Source organism: Neofelis nebulosa, chromosome 11, assembly GCF_028018385.1.
Source record: "Neofelis nebulosa isolate mNeoNeb1 chromosome 11, mNeoNeb1.pri, whole genome shotgun sequence".
Lineage (NCBI taxonomy): Eukaryota > Metazoa > Chordata > Mammalia > Carnivora > Felidae > Neofelis > Neofelis nebulosa.
Window position 1 is genome coordinate 81063598 of NC_080792.1, and position 24664 is coordinate 81088261.

At 46.0% G+C, this 24664-nt stretch overlaps 1 protein-coding gene and 1 long non-coding RNA gene across 3 annotated transcripts; one reads left to right on the forward strand and one right to left on the reverse strand.

Annotated features, from left to right (window-relative positions):
- Positions 1-783: 783 nt before the first annotated feature.
- RFC5 (replication factor C subunit 5) lies at positions 784-12951 on the reverse strand. The gene is made up of 11 exons (XM_058691150.1): positions 12767-12951; positions 11162-11226; positions 10756-10892; positions 9507-9586; positions 8267-8340; positions 6269-6428; positions 5448-5529; positions 4924-5053; positions 3828-3905; positions 2733-2787; positions 784-1672 (listed from the first exon to the last, which is right to left on the reverse strand). Exons 1-11 carry the CDS (start codon positions 12829-12831, stop codon positions 1576-1578), a joined length of 1023 nt encoding a protein of 340 aa, XP_058547133.1. The 5' UTR covers positions 12832-12951; the 3' UTR covers positions 784-1575.
- Positions 12952-12989: 38 nt separating this feature from the next.
- Positions 12990-22065, forward strand: LOC131489262 (uncharacterized). Of its 2 annotated transcripts, none has more exons than XR_009250449.1 (3): positions 12990-13396; positions 14783-14905; positions 21459-22065. It is a non-coding gene; the product is annotated as an uncharacterized LOC131489262 (long non-coding RNA). The 2 variants fall into 2 exon arrangements; XR_009250448.1 differs by having other exon boundaries at positions 14813-14905.
- Positions 22066-24664: the final 2599 nt, after the last annotated feature.

The window sequence follows — 24664 nt, forward strand, 5'->3', positions numbered from 1 at the left end:
CTTCGGCTGATTCTCGTGTACGCGGTCTGCCTCTGCTGCGTCACCTCGTCGGACTCCTCAGCTGGTGTCACCTCCGCCCCTTCACAGAAATAGCTCCTTGAAAGTACTGTTCTCCTTCCTTCAGTGGCGTGTCATTATCTGATCAAGACACCTCATTCCAATGAAATCTGCCTTTGGAAAATTTAATATATTTTAAATTATTTTAAAAGAAACACAACACCTTATCCTTTGGCTTTCTTACTAGGTGCTTTTTGGAGGCCAGTGTAACATGATAACACTTGTTGCAAAAGTACGAGAGTCCCCTCTACCACCTCTGTTGCCGAAGAGAAACATTTCTTTTCGAGATGAGAGGCTTCCATTGAAGGGAAAGTTAAAAAGCTTTTGGCTCACCGTTTCATTTTTTCCACTAAGAAAAAAATGCCACCTCTCAAACCAAGTGAGTACAGCAGGGCAGCAGGGAATGGCTGGGGCCAATTTTCAATTTTGTGGTTACCTTGAAATGTCACAGCGTAGTCTGAGAGGCTCTGGGCGGCTTCCCCGAGGCCCCACTTTGCCATTAGCTGCAAACTCTGCTTGGTGTCCTTGGGGAGCGGGTTGAACACCAGTGATGGAAGTAACCACCTTCTCCCTTTTGAATAGTATAAGAACCTGACACCTTTGTAAAGAATAGCCTCCGAGGAGAGCTTATTCTGTGATCCCAGAGATGGGGGAGGCTTTTCACACAGATGCAAGTTGAATGACCGCGTGTTTATAATCGGCGAAGGAGTCACTCGTAACACAGCCAACACGCAAGCTGCTTTATTTTTATTGAGAAGAACACTATCATAAATGCAGCCTGTTGGCTCTAAAATAAACTGCCACACTGCACAGGGCCTCGTCCTTGCGGCTTCGAGTCCGGCCCATGCTTGCCTGCCCTCCTTGCGTTAAGGAGGGAGTCCTAGGCCTGGCCCCCACGGGCACGAAGTGACTCTTCACTGTCCACACCTCAGTTAGGAACCTACTTTAAGAGGAGAAATAGATACTTTTCAAGTAAGGGAACCTGAGGCCCCGTGCCTCAGGTTAATGGGCCAGAAATCCAGTAACACCAATTTTCTTCTTCATTGACACCTTCATAAGGTAGATATGGAGATGGTGCCACAGGTTAGATTTACACACTTGACTCTGGAGATGTTCAGTTTACCTTGAGTGATAGAAGACACTGGTACCACATGAGATTTGGAAGCCTTCTGTTCTAGACCAAAATGGGGTAGGCCAGTTTCCTGCCATCTAAGCAGTTCCATGGTAAAGAGCCTTAAGACTAAAAGAAAGCATTTTACTCTTTTTTCCTGTAAAACACAAATGGGCAGTGCAATAAGAGAGCCGTATATTAAAACCGTTTGGTATATACCTGCTCCAAACAAACACAAACATGGTACTTTTTAAACCTTTGCCCCACCCGTGTCTGGAACAGTTTTCCAAAACTCGGGGCGACCGTGGCTTCATCCCCCAGCCCGCACAGCAGGTCATCCCGTGACAGAGTCCCCTCTTCTCCAGTCACTGTGGGGCCCGCGAATGGTGGCGAATGGTCCTCAGCATTTAGGCCTCTGTGACGATCAGGTCCCTGGTGACCTGGAAAGCGGCTATGAGGGAACTCAGCTGAATCTTCTCGTTGGTGCCAACAGAAAGTCTGTACCTAAAAGAAATCAAACAAAAGGTAAGAATAGAGAATATCACGGACAGCTACCTTTTGACAAGAGAACAGTGGAGATCAAAGACGGAACATCTGCTGAAGGAGGAAAGGAGGCAGTAAAACTTTATCGTGAAGTCATCTTGAATGTGTCCCCTAACGTTTTCTTCTCTACCCTGAACACTCATTTATAATTCGATCCAAACTGGTGAGGAAAAATTAAATAAAAAAATTGTTCGTTGTCAACGGCAGCGTCCTGAACTTAACTTTGTTCTAGCTGTACAGGGGTATGCAGAATTTACATGACTAAGGATTACTTCTTCACTCGCAAAATGAATTGAGAGAAATTATCATTCAGATTCCCTTCCTCTTAATTCACTGGGAAGTATGGCTGACTGTGGTTCTGTGCTCTAGTAAAAGGTAAAGCAGGACACCGGCAGTCTATCTTGCCACCTTCCAGGCGCCCAGCCAGCGAAGGCAAAATCACGACATTCACAGCGTGGGGCTAAGGGACCTAAAGTGCGCATGTGGAAAGCCAGTGATAGCAAATTAGAGCTGGCCCTGTGTTGGCCTCTGTTTTGAACCCAATGCTTTTGTCTACTTAAATGATAGCTGCCAGCTTCACTGGGGGCTAATAACTGTGTTTATGGAGCCAGGCAAAGTGGAAAATTGAGTTTATGTTTACTTTTCCCCCCAATATGCTTTGCTATGCCAAAATGCTTTAATAACAGCTGGATAGCCGCTTGTCCCCAAGTGACCTGGATGTCGGAACCGAAGCAGGCCTTCCAAATAACAGCATTTCTAGAGCCAATGTGGACCAGGCCCCTGAGGCCTAAGGAGAAGCCTTTATCTCAAATATGTAACTGAGCTGAACCTGTCCTTATGTTTATTTGTATGTTCTTTAGATACGCAAATCATGCCCTTCCCCATGTTTCTTTCAGCGATCTCACCACAAACGAGATTGTGCCATTTATGAATGACGTAGACAAAATTGCAGCCATGCAAGTAGGAGGGAAAAAAAACACTACAGGGTAAAAAAGGGAAAAGAATATTGGGAAATACTCACTCAATGTCTGCCATTTTGGTCAATAAATGTACTCGAACTGAAGATGGAAAGTCAACTGGGGGAAAAAACAAAATCAACTGAGTGAGGTCTGCCACTCGCTGCTACTAAAAAAAAAAAAAAATCACGCCACGATTAGGAATTTAAACATCAGGTGACACTAAACTTGTCTGGAGGCCTCAGATCACCAGGGACCGCACTTCTGAAGAAGTGAACACTACAGGTTTTCAGTTTTTACCCATTTTGTGAGCAGGTTCCAAAGAGGTCACAAGGACACAAGATCAGCAGCACTGCTTTAGCAAGGGGGCAGCTCTAGAAGGGAACTGGAAAGCCCAGTTCTCACTTGCTGTCCCAGTTTTACAAACAAATGTAATCCACTGAATTTTAAACATCTATTCACACTCATTTCCCACAAAGGGCAGAGCTGGGCTTGAGTGGACCATGTTCTCGGGCAGCGGTCGTGCCGGTTGGCCCAGTGAGGCCTGGAGAGGCCCCGGCAGGACGATGGCGGACCGGCAGGACGAGTGTCTGTAGTTGGCTGTCGCGGAAGGAAGGGTTTGCCCGAAAAGGCCACACAGCAGATCGCCTGCAGCGCCTGAGAAAATCCTGATGCCCAGTTCCCTCCAAAAGGCCAACTGAATTGGTCTGGGGGGCTTCCTATACACTGCCAAGGAGGAGAACCACTTCTCTGTACAGAAGTTACGACCAAGTGTGGAACTTCACGTGGTTCGCTTCAGACTGCTTTGGTTTACACTGAAGACAGATGTTCCTCCTCCTCTCCTTTTGGGGGAAGATACCCTTAGAAATTACAGGGTGAATTACAGCATACTATTTGCTGCTATAAAGTACAAACCCTTGGAGGAATGAAAGTTGGCCCTCAAGAGTTTCTTTCCCCAGCAGTTTTAGAGGTTGAGAGAGTAGTTGGGGAACAAAGTTTCAAATAGCAACAAGACAAAACTAAAACTGAGGGGTCAGGTCCATACTTCATTCCTGTTTCTTCGCTTCCAAAGTGGAGCCTCGTGTTCCCTCCCCACCTGACCCTTAAAGCCCGCCACACGCCTCCCCCTCAGCTTCTCAGCTAGGAAGAGCCTGACTTACCTCTGTGCACAAACAAGTGTATCTCTGTCAGGATGTCCTGTAACGCCAACCCCTTCAGCGTTTTCAACTCTGTAATATCTAGAGAGGAATGGTTACGGCAAAAGGCACAAATTCCAGGAGAAACCCGCTGCACACAATTTTGAAGCCAGACTCTGGTCAGAGTGACTTTGGGAAGTAGGGTTTTTAATCCTGACACGGCTGTTTCTTTCGATTTGAACCTGCATATGTTGGGCCCCAATTCTTATCATTATTTTATTGTAGAGCGAGAGTGTGTAAGGGAGAAGGGCAGAAGGAGACGGAGAGAGAATCCCAAGCAGGCCACCTGCTCAGCTCAGAGCCTGACACACGGCTTGATCCCATGACCCTGGGGTCATGACCTGAACCGAAATCAAGAGTCAGACGCTCCAGCGACTGAGCCAGCCAGATGCCACTCCCCACCTTCTAAAAAATTGTTTTTATCTTCAACAAGAGCCTCCTTCTGTCTCGTAGAGAACAGAGCTAAATGCATCTCCCAGAAGGCTACCCCTAGCTTTCCATTTCACTGCAAAATGAGAATAACAGTGGCCACTTGAAAATGATCACATCTTGGGGCGCGTGGGTGGCTCAGTCGGTTAAGCGTCCAACTTTGGCTCAGGTCATGATCTCACGGTTCGTGGGTTCGAGCCCCGCGTCGGGCTCTGTGCTGACAGCTCAGAGCCTGGAGCCTGTTTCAGATTCTGTGTCTCCTTCTCTCTGTGACCCTCCCCCGTTCATGCTCTGTCTCTCTCTGTCTCAAAAATAAATAAACATTAAAAAAAAAAAAAAAAAAAAAGAAAATGATCACATTTGCCACCCCAAAGTCTAACTGCTTCTCTCATCCATGAGGAAAGTGGCTTCAAGCCATACCCAGGTCAGAGCCCTTCAGGAGGAAGGGCTTTAAAGGCAGGGAGCCACTCCACCCAGAGACCTGTTGTTCCCACTAAAAGCTGACCAGATACATACACAGCCAACTGCCTTTTGCCAGTAGGGTGTAGACACCGGCTGCAGCCTGGGCTCCTGGGCCAAGTTCTGGCCTGAGGTACCTAATGTGCCATCGGCAGGACGTGAGAAAGGATACTTCTGTAGGCTGTCGTGAAGTCTTGATTCAACATCCAGTCCAGAATGTTGGCGATGTCTGACTTGAGTGGGTGCCCAGTGCAGGTGTAGACGGTCTCCTCTGTCACCTTCCCAAAGGCCATATTGGTGCTCTGGCAGATAGAGGGGAAGAATCATGGTGGCCGTCACCACGGCGGGTCAGGAGGAAACCGGAGGCAGCGATACAGGTAGGCGGTAACATTATGTGGGTGCAGGGCAGCTCGAACCCCGCACGGTGTACCCTGGGAAGACCTGGCCTCGTGAGAGGATGCCACTGTGGTGTTACAGCTGCAGCGTCCTTCCCTAGCTTTCCCTTGTCTCCAGCAAATTATTCTTGCAATTTTTCAAAACACAAAGGTTAGGGGGAAATCTTTGGTATGTTGTGAGACGGAGATCTTACCAGGTGTAGATTTCTGAATTTCTAGGTTGGCTGTGCTGCTGCTTCTGTCTTTCTTGAGAAACTATTCCAAAGCAGTGCCTAAAGATTTGCTAGGAGTAGTACCATACCTGCAGAATGTTCAGAGCCCTTCGCATATCTCCGCTGGAAAGAGTCACAAGTGCTTTCATCCCGTCCTCACTTATGTCCACCCTGAAAGGAGAGAGGCAGGAGGAACTCAGGGGCCTGGAGAGCGCGAGCGTTCACCAAGGGATCGAGATGGCCTGGAATGATTAAGGCTTTGAAGTAACGAAAGAAAGGGAAGGACGGAGGGAGCAGAACTCTCCTGATCTATAGGACCCAGAATTCACTCTGGTTTTAAGGAATGTGGGCTTCACATTAGCAGTCACAGCCCACTCAGAGTCTAGAAAGACCCGTATTTAGGACCAGGCATCGCCATGCTGAGCGACGGGCTTTGAGTTCTGTTCTGAGAGGAAAGAGCACCGGCGAGACCCGGAGCACGAAGCCAGAGCACCCCCTTCAACAGGCAGCAGCTGGGGTTGGCTACTTGGCAACCGATTGATTCTACAGAAGGCAAAGTCTCGGTACCTTCCCTTCTAGTCAAAAAAGGCTAGAGGCATCTTAGCAGAAGGGACCTGGCAGCATGCAGTCTCCAATGACAAAAGGAGAGTAGGAGGAAATCGGGACAGCTTCCACGGGGGAGGAGGATGGAATCAGGAGAAGAACCAAGTGCCGTTTATGAAGAAAGTCCAGGAGATACCAGAGAGGATGACGACAGCTGACAGCCCGACGCTTCCTCTGTGCCCGGCACCCTACTTCGTTGTCTACACACATGACACCTGTAAATGTCAACCGGCCAGCCATCCCAGAACCCGGCCTACGCTGCTCAGTCCCCAGGGCCCTCACATTCCCTGCTTTCCGATGTACTTACTTCTCTACATCTACAACATGTTCCAGGCGGGGAACCATGAGTTCAGGAGTCAGAGGACCGAATCGGAACCTCGTACAGCGGGACTGCAAGGCAGGGATGATCTTTGACAGATAGTTACAGATGAGGCAAAAGCGGGTATTTTCGGTAAATTTCTCAATCACTGGCAAGGGAAAAGAAAACAACCTCGTGTCCATTCGGATTCTTCAAAAGACCTGGAAACCCTGAACTCTTCCATGGTCACGTGAAGGGTACAGGAAACAAGAGGTGCAGATTGCAAGCATGGAGGGGACGCTACTGTAACAAGAGAGGCGGTCCCTGTGGTGGTCAGGACGGGGGCACCGGCCACTCTCTTCCGAAAAGCTGGTGAACCGGTCATCTCTACAGGATTTTATAAAATGCATCCTTTTTGATGACTTGCCCTGATTCTAGCACCCCTACCATCGCCCTCCATAGCACCCTGCCCCTGCCATCCCCCTCCATAGCACCCTGCCCCTGACATCGCCCTCCCCAGCACCCCTGCCATCCCCCTCCATAGCAACTCTGTCCCTGCCATCCCCCTCCGTAGCAACCCCGTCCCTGCCATCCCCCTCCAGAGCACCTTGCCCCTGCCATCCCCCTCCCCAGCACCCCTGTCCCTGCCATCCCCCTCCAGAGCACCCCTGTCCCTGCTATCCCCCTCCATAGCACCCCTGCCCCTGCCATCCCCCTCCCCAGCACTCCTGCCCCTGCCATCCCCCTCCATAGCACCCCTGCCCCTGCCATCCCCCTCCCCAGCACTCCTGCCCCTGCCATCCCCCTCCATAGCACCCCTGTCCTTTTGCATAAAATTCTATGGCAGGTTGGTGATGCCCCACCTTCTAATGGCGGGGCCGGGGGTACCTCCGTGTGGACTGTCTGGTGCACTTTGTCTCGAAGCCTTAGAGCATTCGAGAGAGTGATGAATTCAGAGAGGCTTATGAAACACCAGTTTCACTCTGCAGTTTCCCAGTACTCTCGCATGGGGATCTGCCCAGACTGACAGCCATTCCACGGAGCAAATGCTGAAGAAAGGCTGCCAAGGCTTTTAAGATCAGAAGATACTCTAACTGTCCTCCTCCTCCTCCCAAACATGGGCTGCAATCCACTCCTTCTCCCCCAGAACTCCAAAAGATTGTTCTTCTCTCCTAGTTGGTTACCTCAGAATCTTTTTTTTTTTTTTTTTTTTTTTTACATTTATTTATTTTTGAGAGACAGAGTGAGACAGAGAGGGAGAAGGGGAAGGGCAGAGAGGGAAGGAGACACAGAATCTGAAGCAGCCTCCAGGCTCTGAGCAAACAGTCAACACAGAGCCTGACGTGGGGCTCGAACCCACGAACCGGGAGATCATGACTTGAGCTGAAGTCAGACACTCAACAGACTGAGCCATCCAGGTGCCCCCGTTACCTCAGAATCTTAATGCCAGAGATTACCAATGTCCTTTCAGAGAAATCAACTGCACCAGGCCCCTTAAGACAGACAACTAGCGGGATACTCTCCTTCCCTGCCAAATCATTCCCTTGGCAAATAGAGAAGTCACGTCAGCTTTCTGAGTGCGACAACATTTCCAGTATTATTTTCTTGGCTACTGTGTATCTCGGGGTACTGAGAGCAGAAAGGTCTACCTAGCAGCTGAGGAATACAAGACTTTCCGTACCCCCCTCCTCATCGAAGAATGCAAATTCTCAGCCCCAAAATGAACCCAGTGGAAAAGGAGGATGCAACACCTGTGTCTGGTCGGACTTGAAAGTCCCAACAGGGCTTCTCCCTTTAAGCTGCTGCAAGGGGAAACCCCCAATACAGGGAGATTTTTGTTCTAGACCGTCGGGTGGGATTACACAGAGAAAGGGAAACTGATTTCTCTGGGGCAGAAGATGAACAAAAATTGTCAACAGCCCGTGTCATTATCTCATGTCCAAAGTGCCTAATTCTCCTTCTAATGCACTCAGGAGCCAACACACTATACCTGACAGGTCTGCCTACCTCTCCTCAAGGCGTTCTGGGCGTCTTGAGTCATGGCGTCAGCTTCATCCAAGATCACTAGTTTGAAGCCTTTCCTAGGAAAACAAATGGTACCATATGAAGATTTATTATTATTTTTTTATTTTAGAGAGACAGAGACCGTGTGCACCTGTGCAAGTGGAGGAGGGGGTGGAGGGAGAGAGAGAATCCCAGGCAGGCTCCACACTTGGCACTGAGCCCGACACGGGGCTCGACCCCACGACTCCGGGATCATGATCTGAGCAAAAATCAAGAATCAGACGCTCAACCAACAGAACCACCCAGGCGCCCCCGAAGATGTCTTTAATCTCCCTTCAGTCTCCAGGCCGAAACCTACATGTTCACATTTGTGCCATCAGGCTGGGCCTCAGAGAGTCCACTCCTCCTTGACCTCTGAGTGAAGCAAACAAGTGTGACTGTGCAGAGGACATGCCCATCACTCTTTCAACTCTTAAAGGGAACTGAGGTCTGACTTTTGCATTTTTTGTCACGCTGCTGCCTCTGGCACCTTCACCTTTGTCTCCACTCCGTGACCTGTTGCTCTGGCCTTGCTTTTTGCCACCACCTCCACTCCTGCCTGCCTTCACTTTTCCCTTTTTATCCATCCTGATCACAATTTATTTTTGTTTAAATTCAAACTAGCTTAGGGGCACCTGGGTGGCTTAGTCGGGTAAGCAGCTGACTTTGGCTCAGGTCATGATCTCACGGTTCGTGAGTTCAAGCCCCACGTCGGGCTCTGTGCTGACAGCTCAGAGCCTGGAGCCTGCTTCGGATTCTGTGTCTCCCCCTCTCTCTCTGACCCTCCCCTGCTTGTCCTCTCTCTCTCAAAAATAAATAAATTAAATAAAAAAATAATAATAAATTCGAACGAGCTCACCTGGTCCTAGGATGTAATCGGTCTTCAGTTAGCTACTAAAACAAAGTTAACGCTTCCCCAAGGAACTTGCTAATATAGCAAGTTGGGGAAGCGTTAACTTTGTTTTAGTAGCTAACTGAAGACCGATTACTTGCTATATTAGCAAGTTCTGAGATGATGTTTTATTTTCACATTTGCATTATATCTTACCACCATCCTTGTACTTTATCTCTTTTTAATGGCTACTTTTGACAAAGGCATTGTTTACCTTTATAGACTGGCAAAGGGGGAGGATTTAAAACATTAAGCTCTGTCATCTCACTGATCAAAACCTCTAGGGAGAGAAATTATACAAATAATTCTTACTTAAATATTGTCCTTGTGCTGGCAAAGCTCAGGATTGGTCCCCGAACGATATCTATTCCTCGGTCGTCTGAAGCATTCAGCTGAATGTGGAAGAGAGAAGCCGAAATAAATTAGACACATGCTGGTGAATCATCTGTGAATTAATTTATCTTTTCATCAGTCCAGCTCGGCAAGCTAGGTCTCTAGGTCTAACAACAGCTAAGAGATAAACACTATTAAAAAAACCAAGATCACAATTGTATTTCAAACTCACAACTCACTAGATTGGTACATTACATTCTGAAAGGCCAACAACTGTGTTTCCTCCCCCTTTCGAGGACAATCACCGACATACTCTGGAGGAATAACTAATTGGCCTGGTCACAGTGAACACCTCTGGCATGAGCAGAATCGTGTTCAGTTTTAGCTACCGCAATCCAGAGCAACCCCGAAGTTACCAAGTCTTTGATGCATGGAATTAAGAACACTGGTGGCAGCAAGGTTCTAAGATCTCTGACAACAAAAAAAGTTAAACATTTTTTTTTTTGGGATAGACAACATTTAGAATTCTGTGATCTAAGTCTATCAGTCAAATCTCAGCAGCAGATGGCAGACTCACAACTCAGTGGTTTGAAGAGAATTCCGTGAAGAGAGATTTTAAAAGGTATTGGTGGGGTGTGGGGAAACCACGAGGGCTACGCAATCTCTCCGGGACTATCGGGGCCCGTTACCAGCCCCAGATCCTCAGAAATGAGTTGGGGGGTGGTGTCGGCATCTGGAGAAGGCAGTGCGACTTGCTCTGTGGTTCAGGATGCTGTCAGCCTGTGGTGGCCCCCAGGGCAGAACCAGGCATCGTTCTCCTCTGACTCCAGCCACGACCCCTATTAGCCAAACCTAACCAGGAGCCCGAGGACCAGGCAGCCTGCAGTCAATATAGCTTGGCCTTCCAGGGCAAGAACGGGGTGGAACAACATGAAGAACAAATCTGGACAGCAAGCTACCGAGCGACCACTCCCCGAGTGACCACTGAGTGTTTGAGTAGAAGTTGGCAACGGCAGAGATATTTATCTAGCCCTACAGCTGCCCCTATCTAATGCCAATCCAGAGCGAAACATCAATTCCAGGAAAAGTGACTCGAAATATTATTTTATGTCCAGCAAAGCAACTTACTTGTAAAGTAAAACAAATCTAAGAGAAAAACAAACAAACAACAACAAATCTAAGAGAACTAAGAGACTCTCCTTTGTAGACTAAGAATAATCCTATTTACCTCCAAGACCATGGAGCCAAATTCCTTATCTTTGTATAGCTGTTTAGCACAGGCTAGGATAGTAGAGGTCTTTCCTGTCCCTGGAGGACCATAGAGAAGCAGGTGCGGCAGTCGGTCTTCGCTAATAAATTTCTGAACTGAGGATTGGGAGGAAAGAGAGACCCCATCAGTTTCCGGGAGTTGCCTCATTCGCCGTGGGCCCTTGAGTTGGGCTGAATGCACATCAACCTCACATCCAACTCAGAGGCAGATGCAGGAATGAAAAATGGGAAGGACTCAGCTCTTAGAGCAACATTCCATAAAGCTCAATCAGATCTTTCAAGGTTATGACTCAGCAGAGACATCACCAAGAAATTCATACGGGTCCTCCAACCAGACTAACAGCAAATGACACATGGATGCTTACTGGTACTCAAAATGTCCTGATGAGAAATCAGATCATTCAGTGTCTGTGGCCGGTATTTTTCAACCCTGAAATACAATTTAGCATGGATTATATACAAATGCAAGGACATGCTGTTACGTGCAAAAGAATCCTTTCATATCCTAACAAAAAGAGGAAGAGAAGCAAAACCCTTTAAGTTTGAATACAGACCCCTGGTTCTCAACCAGGGGCAATTTTGTCCTCCAGGAAACACTCGGTGATATCTGGAGACATTTTCAGTTGTCACAACTGGGTAGAGGGTGCTACGGGCCTCCCATGGACAGGCCCCAGGGATGTCACTAAACATCCTACGATGCACAGGATAGTCACCATGCGCACACCCACCAAATATCTAGCCCAAAATACCAATAGTGCTGAGGTTGATAAACCCTGCTCTGATTTCCCCTCTCCAGCTGTCTGTCTATAAATAATCTCAACCTGGCTGGGCACCTATCATTTCAAAGTAAATTAAAAACTGAACTCGTTCCCAAATACACATCAAAGATGAATGGATAGATAAATGGCGGTCTATCCATACAAGGGAAGGCTATTCAGCCATAAAAACGACTGATGCACCGATACCTGCGACAACATGGATGAACCTTGAAAACATGGTGCTAAGTGAAAGCAGCCAGTCACAAAAGGCCACAGATTGATTCTATTTATATGATTACCCACAATAAGCAAATTCAGAGAGAGAAAGTGGATCAGTGGCTGCCAGGGGTGCAAGGGGATGGGGTGGTAATGGGGGAGTCACTGCCAACGGGTATGGAGTTTCCATTTGGGGTGATGAAAAGTTTTGGAACCAGGCAGTGAGATGGTAGCATGACATCCTCAGTGTACTTAGTGTCACTGAACTATACACTTTAAAATGTTCACAAGTGTAAACTGTATGTTGTGCGTTTTTTCCACGATAGAAACAAACTGAACTCCTTACTAGACAAGACCAACTTGGAGCTTTCCGAAATCGAGCCAAATCCTATCAGTTTCTAAACCATCATTCAGATGCAGCTGTGAAAGTAAGACGGTTTGGAGTGCAAGCTCTGAATTCACCTGGGTTCAAATCCAAACCTATTTTCAAGCTCTGGACCTTAGGCAAGTCATTTAACCTTGCAGTATTACAACTGGAATAGTAACAGCACATACCTCCTAGGGTCCTTGTAAAGATCAAACATCTAACAGGGTCCTTGGTGATCTAACAGGAAGCCATTTAAATACCACTTACCTAGGGAGCGTTATCATCACCATTATTTCAGTTTAGAATTTGAACAATAACTGCATTGAAGATTACGCAAGAGTAGAGGGCATTTTGGCACGGAAGCCGATGCAAAGTCGGAAGGGACCGAACCGCTACGCTGTCACCCACCGCGTAAAAGGGATGGGGGCGGTGGGATTAGGGCAGCGGAAGACATGACAAAAGTCCTAAAAGAACGGAGGGGACTGGGGAGTTGCGGGTGCCAAGGCGAACTTCTGGGGCTCCGTTCGGCTGCAGGTCGGGGGCGGTGGAGCGAAGTCGGGCTGCGGCCGCTCCACTTGACCACCCAGGCCACCGATCCCCTTCCCCGCGGCAGCCGGGCCTCCTCCTACCAGGGCAGGTTTCTGATCTTGGCCTCCGCGGGCTGCTGCTGCTCCTTCTTCGCTGAGGTCTCCATGGCGGGGTGAAGAAGGTGTCCGGGTCCGCTGGAGTCGTTGCGTCCCCCGGGGGCCTGCACAGCCACTAGCCACAAGCGGACCCCGGGACCCTGGCACTTAGAGTTCGCGCGCAAAAGCAACTCTCGCGAGATTTAGCCGCCAGCTTCCGACTTCCTCCCTGAGTCCCGCCCCCTCTCCGTTGCCAAGGCGCCGGTTACCACGTTACCGGTAGGCGCCGGCTGCCAGCCTCCCTCCGGGTCCGCCCTTTTAGACCCGCGCTGCCCTCTAGCCGGTGCGGCTGGGCTTCCTGAACCCCGGGATGTGGGGGAGCTGGAGAGGCAGGGCCACCCCTTGCAGCCGCCAGTCAACGTTACAAACTAAAGTCTCACGGTCAGTGCCAATTCCAGCCACCACCAAAGTTCAAATACCTACCGTTCAAAGGAACAGAAAGCCGCCAACGCTAAAAAAAAAAAAAAAAAAAAAAAATCCGGAGGAAAAAACAACCCCAAATGATGGGACCAGTTCTTGAATATAGATGCCCTAGGCAAAAAGGCTTGAAATACGTTTTGGCCCCAAAGCTGGGAGGTGAGTACTTTGAATTGATAAACGACTCCAAACACATACATTTCCAATCTACCGCCCAAATCCATGTCCCTCGCCCAACAAAATCTAGAGAACCAAGCTCCAGAAACAAGTCCACAGTGAAAACAAAAAATAAACTTCCAGCTAGGTGAATATGTGTACCTGGAAAGGGCTAGTTATTAAGCACAGAGGGCAGGGTCCCTGATCTGAAGATCAGAGAATCAGTACTAAAATTTTAGTTGGGGGGGGGGGGGGTGTTTTTTTGTTTTCGTTTTTTCTGAGATGAGGTGATTATAGATCACTTTTATTTTCTTCTCTCCTGCTGATCTGTATTTCCCAGCAATGAGTATGTATTACATCCATAATAAGTGGTTTTGTTTGTTTGTTTGTTTGTTTTGTTTATTAACGTTTGAGAAAGACAATATGGAGACAAGATGAGGCTGGCCTGGAGTCAGAAGTGTTCTTTTTTTTTTTTTTAATTTATTTATTTTTATTGTTTATTCTTGAGAGAGAGAGTGTGAGAGCGTGAGCAGGGGAGGGCCAGAAAGAGGGAGACACAGAATCAGAAGCAGCCTCCAGGCTCTGAGCTGTCAGCCCAGAGCCCACCAGGGGCTCGAACCGCGAACCGTGAGAACATGACCTGAGCGGGACGCCCAACCGACTGAGCCACCCAGGGGCCCCAGAAGTGTTCTGATTCAGAAGTAGCCGCTCCTTCCACCTTATTACATCACTGACACCTGCTCTAGGAACACAGTAGAGGGACACTGGGGCAAATACATGATGGCAGTTATGCTTTACTCTAGCGCCTGCCTGGGGATTCATCTGAATCTGGTCAGATGTGGCTTGTGTGTGATATGACAGTGCCCATATTCTCTGCTTCGTCCCCAGCCAACTCTTAACTTTGTTCAGTTCCTTCGTGTTCACTCCGCCACTGAGCTTTGGCCAGCTTGCTTCTCTCCTTGTCCAATAATCTCTACTCCAAAGGTGTCTGTGAGGATTAAGGAACACATGTAAAGCATCCAGTACATTGCCACCTTACTCTCTCCTTCCCTTCTAGCACACTCTCCACCCACCCTGTTCTTGTTTCAAAAGCTTCCTCTCAAGCCAAACCTCCTCAAGAATTGGCTGGTCTGAGTATGCCTGTGAGGGTTCATTTTATGGGTTACGTGACTGGAGTCTGGACGCACAGAAAGGTGGTAAAATATTATTTTGGTGTCTCTGAGGGCATTTCTGAAAGACATTGGCATTTGAACGGGTGGACTGAGTAAAGAAGATCACCTCACCAGTGCAGGTGGGTATCCCGCAACCCACTGGGGCCCTGAATGGAACAAAAAGGCAGAGGAAGGGTGAATGTGCTCTCTTTTGAGCTGGGACATCCATCTTCTCTAGCCCTCAGACATCGGCGCTCTTGATTCTCAGGCCTTTGGATTCAGACTGAATTCTACCACCAGCTTTCCTGGGTTTTCAGCTGGAAGACAGCAGATCGTGGGACTTCTTGGCCTCCAGAATCACGTAAGCCTATCCCTGTGGTATATAAAATATAAATATGAATATAAAAATATGGAACATAAAAACATAAAAATATATAATATTGACTCTAAATAAATGTTACTGATGTAATATATAATATATAAATAGTACATATGATGTCATATATATGTTTTTTTTTTTAATTTTTTTTTAATTTATTTTTGGGACAGAGAGAGACAGAACATGAACGGGGGAGGGGCAGAGAGAGAGGGAGACACAGAATCGAAAACAGGCTCCAGGCTCCAAGCCGTCGGCCCAGAGCCTGACGCGGGGCTCGAACTCACGGACCGCGAGATCGTGACCTGGCTGAAGTCCGACGCTCAACCGACTGCGCCACCCAGGCGCCCCCATATATGTTTTTTAAATCTACATAAATATAGATATAAATTACACATAGATAGCCATTGTGCTAAGGGGCCTTTGCATTAGAAACGTGATGCTACCATCTCCTTGAGCTGGAAGACATGAATGAGACTGGACCGAGTTCTCATAAAACGCTGTGTGCACTGTTGTTCAGTTTGCTTGGAATGCAGAGTTCTTCTGAGTAATATTGTATAGTTATGAGGTCAAGTATTGTGTGCCTCCCCGGTGGATCGTAAGCTCATTGGGAGGCAACGCTTTGATTTATTCAGCACTGTATTCCTGGTGCCTAGAATTGTGCATGGCTCAAAGGAAGCACTCAATTAATCATTGTTCCATGAATGAATGAATGAATGAATGATAATAGCTACTATTCATTAGACAGTTACTATGGGCCAGACAGTGTTCTAAGTGCTTTACACTTATCATACCCACTCAGTTGTTGTGATAAGCCAAAGCATCTACCGTTGGCCCCATTTCATAGACGTGTTGAGTCACTTGCCCAAGAGTTTAGTAGGTTTTGTGGCTCGGTATAAGGGGCACAACTGGATCTTGCCAGGACAGTGGGATTCTATAGCCCGAACTCTTAGCTGCTAAGCTTGTATGGTCCCGGGACCAGCAGCAGCATCCCCTGGGAACTTGTTAGAAATGGTAATTATTCTTCTCCCCACCCAAACCCACTGAATGTGCAACTCTGGGGGTGGGCCCAGCCATCTGTGTTGTAACAGGCCCTCCAGGGAATTCTGACGCACTCAAGTTTGAGAACCACTGCCCTACCCTCTACTGCTTTTCAGTTCCTGAACATCTGATCACCTCACTTTCTAAGAAAGAGAATGCCACTCACGTGCGTACGCTGGAAGAACAAAGGTGTCCATTTAATGTTGTGAGTGTGTTTGTGTTTGTTTTTGTTATTAATTGAAGGTATAGTAACTTTGGGCAAGTTACTTAATGCCTTTGGACCTCAGTCTTGGCATTTGTAAAATGGGCAGGGGTAGGGGGCTGGACTAGAGACAAGGATGGCATTAAAAGCATCTGAAGATTTTACAAAATTCCAGTACCTGAAGTCCAGCCAGACCCATTAAATTTGGCCTCGGTGTGGGGTGGGACCAGGGATTGGCATTTTAAAAAGCCTCCGAGCTGGTTCTAACAGCCAAAGTTGAACTAGGGCCTCTCCTAAACCAATCACAGCAATCTTCGTCCCCTGATTGGCGTAAAGGTGAGCATGTGACCCAGTTCTGCCCAATGAGATGTAAGGGAAAATGGCAAGGTGGCAGGGGGTGGGGGTGGGAAGAGGTCCCTGTGGGAAAATTTTCCCCGTTTGAACTCTGTGGATCCTTGCCCTGGGTGCTCTTTAGCTTTAAAGAGAAAGAGATAAAGACCAAAATTACAAACTCACATGTCTCTAAGCAGCCTGGGAGTTAACTACGGCCTGCGTCTAGGGTGGCGGAGTTTGTAGATGAAAGATTTAAGCAGGAAAGGACTGTAGTAAGGAAGTACTGGATGGCTCACCATCAGTCACAAGACTGGAGACCCCGACTTCGCAAATGGGGCAAAGACGGGCCAAGGAACTGCAACCAAGGTCAAAAGTAGGCCACGGAACCAACCCAGTAAGGAAAGTGCAGCTCCTGCGGACCTTCGGAGGCTACTACCCCCCGCTACCGCTAGAAACTGGATGTCGCTTTCACCATTTCTGCTGTCAGGGAGAATTCACCAATTGTCTCCTGCACTGGATGCTAACTAAAGCTAGCGCCCCATTAAAAGCCTGGGGGAGACATGCGTAATTGTCCAGGCCCAGGTCACATGCTAGTGAATCCCCGGTATGTAGCTTGAATGTCGGGAAATGACCCCGCCTCCCACCAGGACTTGTAAACTGAGGACATCCTTGAATATAGGGCAAGGGTGCAGATACCGGTGGCCAAAAGATCATAAACGTCCACACAAACGTCCACTCTGCCAGTATTTGGCCACGAGGGACGGCCTCCAAATGTTGCCAGCACTTCTGATTTTTTAAAGGAAATCAGAAATTTAGATGTTTATGTGAAATTACTGTAAACATGGGCAACTAATTAATTTTTTTTTTTAACGTTTATTTATTATTGAGAGACAAGAGAGACAGAGCATGGGCATGGGAGGGGCAGAAAGAGAGGGACACACAGAATCGGAAGCAGGCTCCAGGCTCTGAGCTGTCAGCACAGAGCGGGAAGCGGGGCTCCCACTCACAAATGGGGAGATCATGACCTGAGCCGAAGTCGGACGCTTAACGGCTTAACCGACTGAGCCACCCAGGCGCCCAGGCAACTAATTAAAAAAAAAAAAAAAAAAAAAAAAAAAAAGACACCTGGTCAAGCAAAAATGTTGGATTACTTTATGACTTTTTATTTCCTGTGGACAGATAATCAGGCAAAAGATGCAGTCACTCCTTACGCTATGCCTAGATTGTAGACATTCTGGGAGGATTAAGGGTAAGTCATACTGGTATCTCTCTGTGAATTATGACATTGATGAGCATAGCCACAAACTTTTCTTAGGTAGGGACACCTGGGTGGCTCAGTCGGTTGAGTGTCCAACTTCGGCTCAGGTCATGATCTTGAGGTTGGTGCGTTCGTTCGAGCCCCTGGCAGGGCTCTGTGCTGCCAGCTGGGAGCCTGGAGCCTGCTTCTGATACTGTGTCGATCTCTCTCTGCCCCTCCCCTGCTTGTGCTCTGTCTCTCTGTCTCTGTCTCTCTCTCTCCCTCTCAAAAATAAGTAAGTATTTAAAAAATAAAAGACAAACAACAACAACAACAAAACCCTTTTCTTACGTAATCAGAACCAGATGTGGGAGTGCTTTGCAAAAGAGCAGCTCCTAGAGATGGCAGGATCAGAAGTTACAAACAAAATTAGCAATGAAAGGCATTTGCTCTTAAAATTGAATTAGGGAAAGGGAGCCCTGGATTTTATTACTCTCAGCTTTGGAACAAACTTGGCTTTGGACACAGTACTTACTGCCTTAGTTTATTTTTAAGATTTGTTCTTATGAGAGAATGGGCTGCGAGGCTATCTTTGGAAGATGCTGGCAGAAGAAAATCAAACTGGGTCTTTCTTCTGAACATGTTTATACTGGTGAAATCATGTTTAAATGAAGAGCAAGGACTCGAAGGAGGGAAAGATCTCCCAAGGGCTATTGAAGAGTGTGTGTAGAGGAAGGGCCATCTTCTTTGGTGACCACGGCAAAATCATCGACTGATAAGGAATGTGAATCCTCAGATCTTTTGGGGCACTTGTTCCCTTCAATGAGTTTCTCTTGTCAGAAGCCCCCAAACGCCCCACATCAGGGTTTAGGAAAACCACTCATCACCCCCTAACGTGTTAATTGAGTAACTAAGGAATGGTTATTTATCGATTCCTAAATCAGATTCTCTTTGAGATTGAAAGGGTGATTCATGTGAGTTTGCTCCATGGGCTCAAAAAATTTCACGTTTCTGAATTTTTTCTAAATTAAATATAACCTGGCACAAGTTCCTCCACTGTTTCTGCCTCAAGTCAAGGGAGTTTGGAAACGCATTCGGTTGGAGTTGTTGGGTTCCTTGACTTTCCTGGGATCATTCTAAAAGCCTAGGAGGTTGTGGGGAAAGAGGCCAGGAAATTTGAGTGAGGGCTTTCTAGTGTTTATTTTTTTCTGCAGTCTATTGGAATAGATGCTCCTTGCCACAGATTTGAAGTTCAGGCTTCCCTGTACCCCTCCTTCAAAATTCTTCCACCTTCTTCTCCTCGCCTACTAACTCCAAGCGAGGTCCCGGGACCAACAGTAGCAACACTCTTTGGGAATTTGTTAGAAATGCAGGGTCTCTGGACCCACTCCAGAGCTCCTGAATCAGAGTTGCATTTTAACCAGGTCTCCAAGCAGCTGGTGTGCAGATTTTCGCCGAGAAGCCCCAGATACCACATAATGTATCTCTCTCCCACCATTGTGCTCCTCACTGCCACCGTTCTGCATCTCTAGCGTGGAATTCAGGGAGTCAGACCTCTGCTCTCTCAAGTAACACGCCCACCTCCTCACATTTTGATAATTCAACTCCCAATCCCAAAGTTCCTAGGCATCCAAGCTCCCCTGAGCCAGGCAAACCCAAAACCTAACCCCCAGGACTCTGAGGCTTAACTGCTCGGGGAAAAGAAAAAAACAAAAACAAAAACAAAAACCCTTAGTCTTCAGTGATGAGTCTACAGTAGAAAGTTAAGTCCAGTTAATTTCTCAGTCACATTATTTTGTCACATACATTATTTTGTAACAGGCCCTCCAGGCTGGTGAAGTTTTAAAAATATTTCTTCTTCTGGAGTCTTTCCTGATTCTCTTGAGTTTGAGACCCGCCTAATTGCCCTGGGCTAGAATCTCTGGGGTCATCATGATTACAAAAAGAGGAACAGGCGTTAGTTAATAAGGAGGGGCTGGCAGTGTCGTTACATTATGCTGGCTCTGTTTGGTGCTGGTCCGCCCATGGAACACACCGCCTTTGGGTCTATGAGATGGAAACGCAGAGGCCAAAAGCAGTTGGTGCGTACCTGTCGCACAATCTGTGTGCAGAATGAGGGGACTGTTTATCTCCCCTCTCTCGTTATAGCAGGGACCCTGGGGGATGTAAGGATGTGAGAAATAGACCTTAATATTGGCAAAAGACCGTAGATTCAATTCGAGGATGAATAGTAGTAAGAAAATGCAAATTACTATCATTACTTACGTTGCATGGCAGAGTTACACAACACTTTATTATACAGTAGATGCTACACAAAGCACTGCTATTTATAGACATTTTGTCCTGTTCCTCCAATCCCCCTAAACCCACTCTTTCAAAGCATTTGGCCCAAGTTCAATGGCAATGTGATAAGAAAAATGCATTTACTTCAAATAAATGCAGTGCCGAAAAATCAAACGAGAGAGCAGTACTGAAAATTGAAGAGCCAGGCTTGCCCCAAGTCAACGTGGAGGAGAAGTTTTAAGCCTGAAGATATTTTAAGTGTTTCGAAGATATAGGGTTCAAAATATATTTTAAAAACTTCTTTCAACTTAAGAGAAAGTGTTTTTTTTTTTTTAAAGGGAGCCACCTTAGAATTCAGTCGTGTTCCAAACTGAAAATACTTGGCAGATGTGCAGGAAATTAAAATATCTGGCATGTTCATTAATATGAAGATTGGACAGTCATGTCTTGAAAAAGTCATAACATTTAAAGGCCATTTAAAGGTACAGATTTAAAAAAAATTTAAGGAAAGCAAATTTCTTTCTTAAAGGGGTATCTAATTAAATTTTCACGAATCTCATGGGAGTAAATGATTTTGTGCCCTCTGCTTTAATCTTGTTCTTAAATTTAAGGGATGTTGGACAAAAACAACATGCTCAGTATGTCATATTTTGGCAAATGTCAACCAGAACTGGCTTGTTAAACATGGGTTATCTTCAGTTTGTGCCAATTAATTAATTTAAAATGTTTTCTTAATGCTAAATTCAAATAAGTTCTTGGTTTTGATACAACGTCTAATTTTCTTCTGTTTCTCAGGTGATTTGAAATTATAATTGAGAATAAATTTCACAAAATTAACACATAAAAGGGCATCACTGGAAACATTTTCCATTGCATAATTCCAAATGCCATGGAAATGGTTGGCGTATTTGGATAGTCATGGAACTTAATTCCATACGTACATATTTCAAAATTATCCATCTGCTCAACACCAGGAAGGGTTTCAATGGTAAGATCTTGGTGTACCCAATTGTGGAGAACTTGGTGTGATAAAATTTGCAAAATCAAAATCGTGTTATTTCTTTAAAAAACAATTAGTGGGATTAGAAAGTTGGTCCAAGCCTGCAATATGGTGTTATGAGAACAAGAAAACAAGATCCTTTTTTCACGTCTCCCTGTACTCCTGTGTGACCACCAGGGAGAAGGTGCACGCAGAAGTTATGAACTAAAGGTAACCCCCCAGATTCTGAGGACTAGGTGACGTTAGCTTAAGTTTTACTGTTAACCAAATGAGACCTTCTCACCTGAAATTGTAAGCTCTGAAAAAATAACACTGACATTCAAACCGTGCCCTAAGTATGTTTATATTGGAAAAATACCTTGACATCTTTAGTCCAAGTACTATAAACTATCCCAATACTAGTATTGAGCTATAGTTAATTCACTTCTCCTTTGATTTGTAGCAACGGTATAAACAGAATGGGTGCCAATTATTTATAAACACATAAATAAAGTGACCGTGGTAGATTGTCTGCAAAGATGGTTGCTGGCCATTCCTCCCATCCGTATGGGTGCATGAAACTCCTCCTCTCAAGAGATGGAGTCTATTTCCTCACTTCTCGAAGGCTGGCCTTTGACTTGCTTTGACCACGAGAACATGGTGGCAATGCTATCCCGGAACTTCCAAGCTGAGGCCTGGAAGTTTACACTTCAGCTAGAGGGAATACCATCTGCTGTGTCAAGAAGTCCAGGGATTCCTGCTGGAGAAAGAAGTCAATGGGAGGGGACTCCAGGAACTCAGCTGACAGCCAGAAGGCCCCGGAGACATGAGGGAGTCCAGCCAACACCACAAGAAAAGAGGCCCAGCTGTCCTATGCAGTCCCCAGTTGTTCAAGCCATTTTGGCTAAAGCGCCAGCCCTCTGAGTGAGGCCATCGTGGGTCTTTCAGCCCCTCGTGAACCCACCCCAGCTAACACCACATGGAACACGGAAGAACTGTCCCTCTGTGCCCGGCCCTAATTCCTGACCCACACACTCATGAGCAAATAAAATGGTTGTTATTTTAAGCCATCACATTTAGATGTGGTCTGTCTGTTACATCCCAGTAGATAACCTCACAGCGACAACTTTCTAAATCCTTAAAATTGGGGTTTACTAAATCTTAAAACATTTCGGAGGCTGAAAGGAAAAGGCTAGTAGAATATTCATTAGCCAAAGCTGTCATAACTAAGGGAATTTTTTAAAAGTCCTTTTGAAAAAGTTTTGTGGCTGTGTTTATAAACTATCTCAGTTGCTAATATTTCTGTCACCGAGAAGGATTTGTTTGTAAGTTAGCTAATGTGTAACCTTGACCATAGCAATGACAAGAGTAGTTACTTCGATACTCACTTCATTTTCACTTGGTGTTATGTAAATGCGAAATTCCAAGGAAGGTGGGAATAATGAAAAACAGCATTACAAACTGGGCCCTCTGCTAAGCACTCTGAGGCTGCAAATGTTATCTCTATAGAGCACACCCGACACACACGTATATTAATAGAAATACTTGTGTGCATGTATACCTGGACCTAAGACCAAAAGCAATTTATCTAGGGCTAGAACATGCTTTAAGCGAGTCAGAATTGTTATTCAAATTATAAATATGACTTGCAATACTAGTACTGAATTTTTAAAAACTTGGCCACCTCACGTTACCAAATTTGCCAGCCTTTTGACAATGGTGTGTGTGGAAACATTGCTGGCAGTTTTGTCGACCTCGAGATTTTTTTTTTATCTGCAAAATTGGGATAGATTTTTTTTTTAAGAAAAGAACATTTAAATTAGCAGGTGACATATGGATCAGATACTAGCTATATTTGGTGCCTGTTCACTAGAAAATTACATAAAAGGATAGTTAGGAAAGGAGGTGAAAAAGAACCAGCAAAAGGAGCCAAATACTGAAGGGAAGAAAAGTCTAGTTTATACATAAGACATTATTAGCATAAGGCATTTTGTTCTGTAATGTAACTGTTGTAAATGTAGGAAGAGAATAGGAGAAAAGTGGTAAATATACAGAAAATAAGAAGAGAACAAAGTGAGTTTTTAGAAAACCAGACTCATGCACACAGAATGAAGGAAAGATCTATAAACTAGTCTACTGGGTTTCCATTTTTGGTTAATATTTTGGATTAGATCATGTAAAAACTTTTCCCACATTTGATAGTCGTCTAGATAATGCTGGATAAAATATAATGACACCAGAAAAAAAGGGGATAATCTTTAGGAGTCAGCAAAACAGAGGGTGAAAACCAAACTGGTAAGGATTATCTTCATGGAGCTGGGGAGGGGTTTCAGTTGTAAAAGTCCCAAAGGACAGGGGACAAGACTGGGGGGATGGAACTGTGGCCTCCACATAGACAAGGACCCTCAAAGAGCTACACCCTTAGGGAAAGGGTGGAGGGATTAGAAAAACTCATCCAGCCAACATAGATAATAAGGAAGCTTATCTCTTTTTTTTCTGGACCCTGAGTAGGAAAGAAATGCCCCCTCTGAATTCGTCACAACAGGACTATACTAACATAGGTTTAGAGTTCAAATTTATACAATGGGGAAATGAGCTAAACAAACTCTGAAAGGACAAACCTTCAGCCTAGATGTACCAGATGCCCAGAAACAAAGATCTATTTGTTCAAAATTACAAAACACACAAGGAAACAGTCCACCATGAGCGAGAGTCAACAGAAACAACCAACAACAAGATCAGATCCCCAACACTTCAGATAATTGGTTTATTAAAGACCCATTTAAAATACATTGGTTGACAATGATTAAAGCCACAAATAAATGAATAAACACAAGAAAAGAACGACTCTTACAGTAGTTTTGAAAAAGAAACTAGGGTGCCTTCACCTTGGTAAGCGATTTTTCCCTTTATCATTGTCAGTGGAACCAAATATTCAACATGAGACTGCACCTACGCATTGTATATTAACCAGAAGCAGTAAAGTTTCCCCATGAGTCATCCATTGTCACTCATTTAAGCAAACATTTATCAATATCTGCAATGTGCCACCAATTGTGCAGGGCCTGGATTGGGGGCGTGGGGAGTGTTCAGCAGGTGAAGGAGACAGACTCTCCAGAGGAGCAGAGAGAATTGCAGGCAAAACAGACATTTAAATTAATTTCTAGCGTGATGCATGTACCCAGGATGAAGGGAAGAAGACAAAGACCCAGGCTAGGAGGGGCCTAGGAAAACCCTAACGAAATGATGCTTCAGCAGAAATCCAAAGGATAAGTAAAATTTATCCTGATGGAGGGAGTAGAGGAAGCTGTCCAAGCAGAGAGGAGAGGATGTTGGAAGGCCTGGATTCAAGATAGGCTGGTGCCTTTGAGAGTCTGCAAGAAGGCCACTAAGGTGGAATGAAAAAAACCAGTGGGGGCGTAAGGTGTATGTGTAGAGTCACCATGTGAGGCTGAATAGCTCTAGGGGCCATATTCTGAATATCATTATATGCTAGGCCAACCAGTTCAGATTTGGATTTATCCTGCAGGCACTGGGGAAATTTGGGAGAGAAAAGACCCGTCAAATTTAGGCTTTGGAAAAGACCTTTCTGGGGATGAGGGGCTAGATGGTTTAGAAAAAGGTAGACCCGTCATTCCTCAAGGTTGTTGTAACCACAACAAAAGGAAG